This window comes from Oncorhynchus clarkii, chromosome 12 (assembly GCF_045791955.1).
Source record: "Oncorhynchus clarkii lewisi isolate Uvic-CL-2024 chromosome 12, UVic_Ocla_1.0, whole genome shotgun sequence".
Classification (NCBI taxonomy): Eukaryota; Metazoa; Chordata; class Actinopteri; order Salmoniformes; family Salmonidae; genus Oncorhynchus; species Oncorhynchus clarkii.
Window position 1 is genome coordinate 85,294,338 of NC_092158.1, and position 7,724 is coordinate 85,302,061.

At 39.9% G+C, this 7,724-nt stretch overlaps 1 gene segment (V, D, J or C); it reads left to right on the top strand.

Annotated features, from left to right (window-relative positions):
- The first annotated feature begins 786 nt into the window (after positions 1-786).
- On the top strand, positions 787-5,637 carry LOC139421553 (immunoglobulin heavy constant mu-like). The segment is given in 7 exon segments: positions 787-1,211; positions 2,054-2,353; positions 2,555-2,839; positions 2,964-3,269; positions 3,592-3,906; positions 4,742-4,896; positions 5,361-5,637. Coding segments are annotated over 7 exon segments (1,392 nt in total).
- The last annotated feature ends 2,087 nt before the right edge of the window (positions 5,638-7,724 follow it).

A 7,724-nucleotide genomic window follows, 5' to 3' on the forward strand; every position in this document is an offset into this window, starting at 1 on the left:
ACACTTAAATCCATACATTTGCAAACAACTGTTACAAACTAACAATGGACACACCTTTTGTCAGAAACAATAATCCACCAACTCATAGATGAATATGATACTGTAAGAGTCTTTAGTATTGTTATAATATATTGTATTATGCATGGTTTTGTGTTTCTTATACCTCACTGAGAGCAGACAGAGTTGTATGGAATCCCTATGAAGATGTGAAGGAGGTGTTTTTGTGCTGGGGTATATCACTGTGATATGGGGTGGGGGGCACAGTGAAATGAGGCTGTAGAAAAACCTCAGAGACAAAACCTGCATTATATCTGCATGAGAATTGGGACAATGGGGAGAAACCATACAATATTCTTCAAATGATCGTCTGATATTGATATAACCCCATTGTAAATAGTTGTACATTTTTTTAAAGTTTATTTTGATGGAGTGATGTCATGACATGGACCTGGGCATATTTTTTTTTTTTATGTATACAAAACTGAATTCACAACATCTGTCCTCAAGAAATCAGGTGTATGATCATACTATGATATTGCATTATATTTCCATGCCTGTTGGATTCAGTATCATGACTTTAAAGCTGCCTATTTAGGTGCAGGGTTTTTGTACAGGCAGTGAATGGAGACAGAGCACTGTGATGCTTTTGACTACTGGGGTAAAGGGACACAAGTCACCGTCTCAACAGGTAAGCAAACTTAAATGTATTATATCCATAGAATGTTTAATTTTCCCATTCTATTTTTTGTGTAGAAAGAACATATTTTTGTCTTTTTCATTTTTCAGATGCAAAATGCAATTGAAAAGACCTGTTCGTAGTCCACTAAAGAAATGGTTTACATCAATTTGCCTATTTCCTTGAAAGTCAAATAGTTCCTCATTTTCTAGGTTCTGCTGTTGTAGAATAATGCAGAAGTTTGTTTCCTAAAGTCTTATAAATAGAAAAACATTCGTTCCTCAGAAATGTACAGTCTAAGAGAAAATGTTACATATTGTGGAAATACATTGTTGACCAAGTGTGACTCTGTGACAATGTAGTATCTATTTAGATTTGTTTCTACAAACCAATGTACTTTGAAGTTATCAAGATCAGTTGAAACTGATTGCTGTAAAGAGGGTGGTTTTTGTATTGTTTGGCATATGCCCTTGTCACGCTGTGTATAGCTACTTTGACTATTGGGGGAAAGGAACAATGGTCACAGTCTCATCAGGTAAGCCATTGTTTTTGTGAGTTTTATTAATGCATTCAAATTGTTGTAGTTTGAAGATAAATCATGGTTTTATGGGGAAAAGTGGACATTACTACTTGGATAATGTTGTTAGTGTAGCACACCTAGAAAAAGCAGTATATTGTTTGTTCATCTGTCCACATACGTCTTTCACTTTTTGCGATTGATGTTTAATTAGATGATTATGTAGGCTTTGCTTTAGGTAAAAAATGACCATGTGAAAATGAAAATGTAGGCATTCATATTGGAGTCTAACACATAAACTGATTATAGGTAGAATAATAAAAGTTAATCTTAGTCTATACTGATTTGAGTATTAATTGTCATCACCTTAATCCATATAAATAATTAAATTAAAAATGTTTATTAGTGGAACAGTATGTTTTATTTGACAGTTCTGTTTTCACTGGTAAATGTGTCTACAATTTAATGTGTTAATGTGTATTTAATTGTGCCTTCCTGTATTACACCTTTTCTAAAATGTTTATTCTATTCTTCTGAGCCAGTGACTTTATGTTAATATTCTTATATTGTATTATTTCTTATTGTTGTTGCATTGTTGAGAAGGAACCTGAAAGTAAGTATTTGTATTACACTACATACAACTAATAAAAGTAGAAACATGGTGGTAGTTATGCAACAAAGAATACAAGACAACCAACTACATGGAACTAAATGGTGCCTTATAGTGTAAGATTAAATGGACAAGTAGTTCTCAGGTTATAACTGTGTAATGACCATTTTACCATGGTAATTCCTAGTAGTTACCTGGTCATTTTGTACATTCAAATCAAGTGTTGCCTTTCTTTCTTTCTTTCTTGCAGCAGCCACAGCCCCCCCTACTCTACTCACTCTTATGAACTGTGGAACCCCTTCTAACGACATCTACAGCATCGGTTGTCTAGCTACCGGCTTTTCACCTTCCTCACTCACCTTCAAGTGGACAGACGCCAGCGGGAAAGCGCTGACGGACTTCGTCCAGTATCCGGCAGTCCAGAGTGGGGGAGCCTACATCGGAGTCAGTCAGGTCCGTGTGGCTAAGAACGTCTGGGAAAACTCAAAGTCTTTCAGTTGTTCTGTGGAACATGTTGGAAGTGAACAGACAGCAGTCATCAATAAACCAGGTAAGATCTGGTCATTAAATATATTTTCTTTATGAAGTTGGTTCTATTTTTCTAAAGATTACATTTTAATGTTTGTGATGTAAACTATTTATGTTTAGAAAACCTGATTATAAAATTATACTTGGTGTTTACCCTGGATGTCTTATTTCTATAAGGGGTTAAACTAACATGCAGAAATTTTCTTTACCTCCCGCTACACAGTCTCAAAGTCTCCATCAGTGTCTTTGCTTTCGGGGCCCATTGGCACCACCCAGTACCTGATGTGTATGATTGAAGATTTCACCCCCAATAAAGTCACTGTCACCTGGAAGAAGAATGACAAGGAGGTGGAGGGCCAGACCCCTACTGTAGGCCTACAGCCATCAGGCCTCTACTCAGCCAGCAGTCTGCTGAAGGTCAACAAAACTGAATGGAACAACAAGGTCAATTACAGCTGTGTGGTGCAGCACCAGGGAAAACCCACCATCAAGACAATCTCCAAAACAGGTCTGTACATAGGAGAAGACTGTACTACAAATAATGTCATGTTCACATTCAGTATATATATTATTTAGTGTAGTTCCTCATCAGTAATATGTCCTGATTTTATACTGCTTCTCTCCCCTTTCAGAACCACTGACGGTGACTCTGAACCCACCGAGTGTGAAAAATGTGTTCATGGACAACCAAGCAGTGCTGGACTGTGTCATCAGTGGTACAGACCAGAACACAGTGGCTGGTACCACTATCACCTGGCAGGTCAACGGAAATAACGAGATGGAAAAAATTGTTGAATCAAAGGGCAACCTGAACAGCAGGGTCAGTACTCTGACCATAAACCAGACAAGGTGGACCAATGTCAACAAAGTCCAGTGTTCTGCCATGAAGAGTGGCGAAGACACACCGGTCATTCAGGACCTCAGCTTCACCAAAGGAAGTAGGTCACTGAAACATCTCAATGTGGTTGTGATTAGTGGTCACATACTCCAGGTTCTGGAGAGGGAGACACAGGATGTGCAGACTTTTGCTCCAGCCCAACGCTAACATACCTGAGTCAGCAAATCAACTAATCACTAACTAATTATCACCTTTGCTTAGTTGAATCAGGTGTGTTAGTGCTGGACTGGAACAGAAACCTGCACAGAACCAGGGTTAAGGACCACTAGGTTGATTTTAAACTGATATTCACATACTGGTTTTCATATGTACCTACACATACATGAGTGTAACGTTTCTCCTTAAAATGAATCCTCTTACAGGTGAAGCCCCTTCAGTGTCCATCCACCTTCTCCCGGAGGAAGACACCAAGAAGGAGGGGGATGTGACTCTGGTGTGCCTGGTGGTCAGCCCGTCTCTCTGTGACGTCTACATCATGTGGAAGGAGGACAGCGGCGAGTACCAGGATGGGGTCACCAGCCCTCCTCAGAAAACCCCGGAAGGCAACTACTCTGTCACCAGTGTCTTCACCGTCAAAACAAATAAGTGGGAGGGAGACTCGGTTTTCACATGTGCCGTCAAGCACAGCTTGGACAACAACACAGCACCTCAGGAGAGGAGTGTGTCAAAGTCCATGGGTAACTCATGTGAAGACAAGTGATGTTAACCTGTGTGTTGTGTCATTGTGTCTCCTTATTGACTCCTCTGTGGGTCAGAATAGCCAATTACAACGTGTATCCCCTGTTATCCTCTATGATGTTTTCATTGTTGTCCTTGTTGAGTTAAAGTTAACATGTTAGTGTTGTCATTGTTTTGTTGACTGTAAGCATATTTCCAATTGTGATATTGTCCAGTCTAATGTGGTGTAAAATGTCAGTGCTATTGCACAGTCTTGTGTTGCCGTTGTTGTCCTTTGTCATTGTTCAATGTGTCTTCTTAATGTGGAGGCTGGCTAATAAACAATACCGCATATGAGATCACATGGTTTGATGTTCGTATATCAATTGCTTAAAGTCTTAGAAAATATACTGGTCTACTGTACATCAAACATAATGAAGACAATTGTCATGAAAAGACAACAGTACTAAATAGCCTACATAGTAGTATTATGCTTCCAGTAAGGTGGTCATGGATGTACTATTTAGTGTATTGGTGTAGTTAGACATAATGTGAGTGGGTGTGCATGATAATATTAGGCCAAGATATGAGTCTGCACAGATCAGTTTTATGTGTTCTCTGTGGGTTGATGTGTGTGTCTGTGTGTGTACATATCATTTGAACTCAATTAGCTGTATTTGTTAGAATATGATAAAGACTAATACAATACAGGTTTACAATACACAGACACACACGAACACGCATGAATACATACAAACACACATGGAACACGCAGACACACACACACAGACACACACACACGCAGACACAAGTATACATACGTTCCTCACCACCTGTCTCTCTCCCTGTTCTCAGCGAACATCCTACTGACTGAGCCTGAAGCGGGCTTTGCTCTGAGCTGCACGGACAACGTTGAGGATGATTTCAGCAGCCTGTGGTCCACCACCTCCTCCTTTATCGTCCTCTTTCTTCTCTCCCTCACCTACAGCACAGTACTCAGCCTGGTCAAGGTACTGACACCACTTATTTTACGTGATTGTAGACTTCTGATGAAGGCCATTGGCAGCTGAAACGTCACAATTTTAAATAAAATAATTATTTATGAAGTGTTTAATTGAGTGTGAGCATTTCACTACACTAGCAATAACATCTGCTAAATATGTGTTTTTTTACCTTTATTTAACTAGGCAAGTCAATAAGAACAAATTCTTATTTTCAATGACGGTGGGTTAACTGCCTATTCAGGGGCAGAACAACAGATTTGTACCTTGTCAGCTCGGGGATTTCAACTTGCAACCTTTCAGTTACTAGTCCAATGCTCTAACCACTAGGCTGCCGACCAATAACATCTGATTTGATTTGATTGAGAGCGAGAGTTGCTCCTTACTGAGGAGAAACTCTTTGTGGGCCAAAGGTAACCCACTTTGTTGTCTGTTTATTGTAATAATCTGTATCTGTCTCTGCCTCTTTGCAGATGAAGCAGTGAAGAACACATGATGGACTGCAGAGATAGATGTGTCTAAATTAGAAAGATGGTTATGGCACAGTGTTCTTCAGTAATAATGTTATGTATATATCCAATTCATTATTGATTATGATTGATTCGTTTTGTTGATCTCAATATTATGCAAGCATTGTGGTGATGTGTTATTTTTCCTTCATTGATTTCTATTGTACACTATCATTAAATCTAAGTGTATCCTCTGATGTCTCTGTGATCTTTTTCACTGTAATAAAGTCTAAGATTTAGCTAGTCATTGTCTTTTTACTGAGACATTCACTGGATACTAATCCTGGGAGATATCCAAAAACATTACTGATTTCTGTTTCTGGGTTACTGAGTGTTTCTGCTTGGCAGAGTTTTCTATGGAGGCAATTTACAGCTGTATTCCTTCACAGGACAGATTTAAACAACGTTGGGCTATATCTGTAATACTCAACTAAGACTTAAACATTCTGTTATCAGTTGATCTGAGGGGGTTTCTTGGTTCTCTAACTTGTCTAATAACAGTGTCATGCAAAAGCAGCTTCCTCTCTCTCTATCCCCTTGATACCACACCGGTGGCACTGAAACTGTCCAGCAACTGCCAGGGCTACAAATACACTTCCTTGAAAGAAGAGAAATACTGCATGTACGATAGCAACGCAACGCACACACATACACACACACACACACACACACACACACACACACACACACACACAAACACAAACACAAACACATTACAATTTAGCAGATTAACGCTTGAGTGATAAATGAGCAGATGATGGTGTGCAAGTAGAGATACTGGTGTGCAAAGAGCAGAAAAGTAAATAAAGACAATATGGGGATGAGGTAGGTAGATTGGGTGGGCTATTTACAGAGGGACTATGTACAGCTGCATCGATCGGTTATCTGCTCAGATAGCTGATGTTTAAAGTTAGTGAGGGAAATCTACGTCTCCAGCTTCAGCGATTTTTGCAATTCGTTCCAGTCACTGGCAGCAAAGAACTGGAAGGAAAGGCGGCCAAAGGAGGTGTTGGCTTTGGGGATGACCAGTGAGATATACCTGCTGGAGCGCGTGCTACGGGTGGGTGTTGTTATCGTGACCAGTGAGCTGAGATAAGGTGGAGCTTTACCTAGCATAGACTTATAGATGACCTGGAGCCAGTTGGTCTGGCTACGAATATGTAGCGAGGGCCAGTCAACTAGAGCGTTCAGGTCGCAGTGGTGGGTGGTATAAGGGGCTTTGGTAAAAAAACGGATGGCACTGTGATAGACTGCATCCAGTTTGCTGAGTAGAGTATTGGAGGCTATTTTGTAGATGACATCTCCGAAGTCGAGGATCGGTAGGATAGTCAGTTTTACGAGGGTAAGTTTGGCGGCGTGAGTGAAAGAGGCTTTGTTGCGAAATAGGAAGCCGATTCTAGATTTGATTTTGGATTGGAGATGTTTAATATGAATCTGGAAGGAGAGTTTACAGTCTAGCCAGACACCTAGGTATTTGTAGCTGCACATCTTGGTGGGGAGTTTGTACAGGGTTAAACCACTGTGCCACATAGCGGGTCACAATGATACAGTCCATGACAAAAACCTACCACTTCTACCAATCACAGAGTGTGAGAGTGCTGACACCTAAGGAACACAGACATATACATTCTGATTATCTATAGGCAGCTAACCTACACGTGCTGGTACATTTATACACATCAACTCAAACAAATGCCCATACTCTTTAGGCCTACTTCAGACAAGAACAACTTTAAAACAGACATACACTGAGGAACAACTACTTTTTATATACACTGTAAATCATGTGATCTAAAAATTAGCTTGAATTGAACTTCAATAGTATATGTAAATGACACTGGATTGAAAAGACATTGTCGACATGGAGACATTGGAGGTTTCAGTCAATTTATCTGAGGATTCTGTGGCTGTCTGTAACACGCATGCACACACAAGCGCTAGCACACACGTACATTGTAATATTGTTGTATGGTGGTATTATACATGTTGTATTGTAGATATGTAGTGGTGTAATAATGTTATATGATGTACTGCTTTATCTTTTGTTCTATATGTAATATAAGTGCCTTAATGTGTTTGGACCCCAGGAAGAGTGATGGGGATCCCTAATAAATACAAATACAAATACATGGGCTTTGTAATGGTGTGAGTCACTGTGTACGGGAATGGCCACAGTGATAAACATCAATACTAAAACCCCTCCATGGACATGAGGGTTGGCAGGATGGTACTGTCTGCACACTGACTACACTCTGGACCCATATGGGAGATCATTTCACTGCTTTGAATTTGGATGGTCATATTCTCATCTTCGTTTTCTCCATCCCA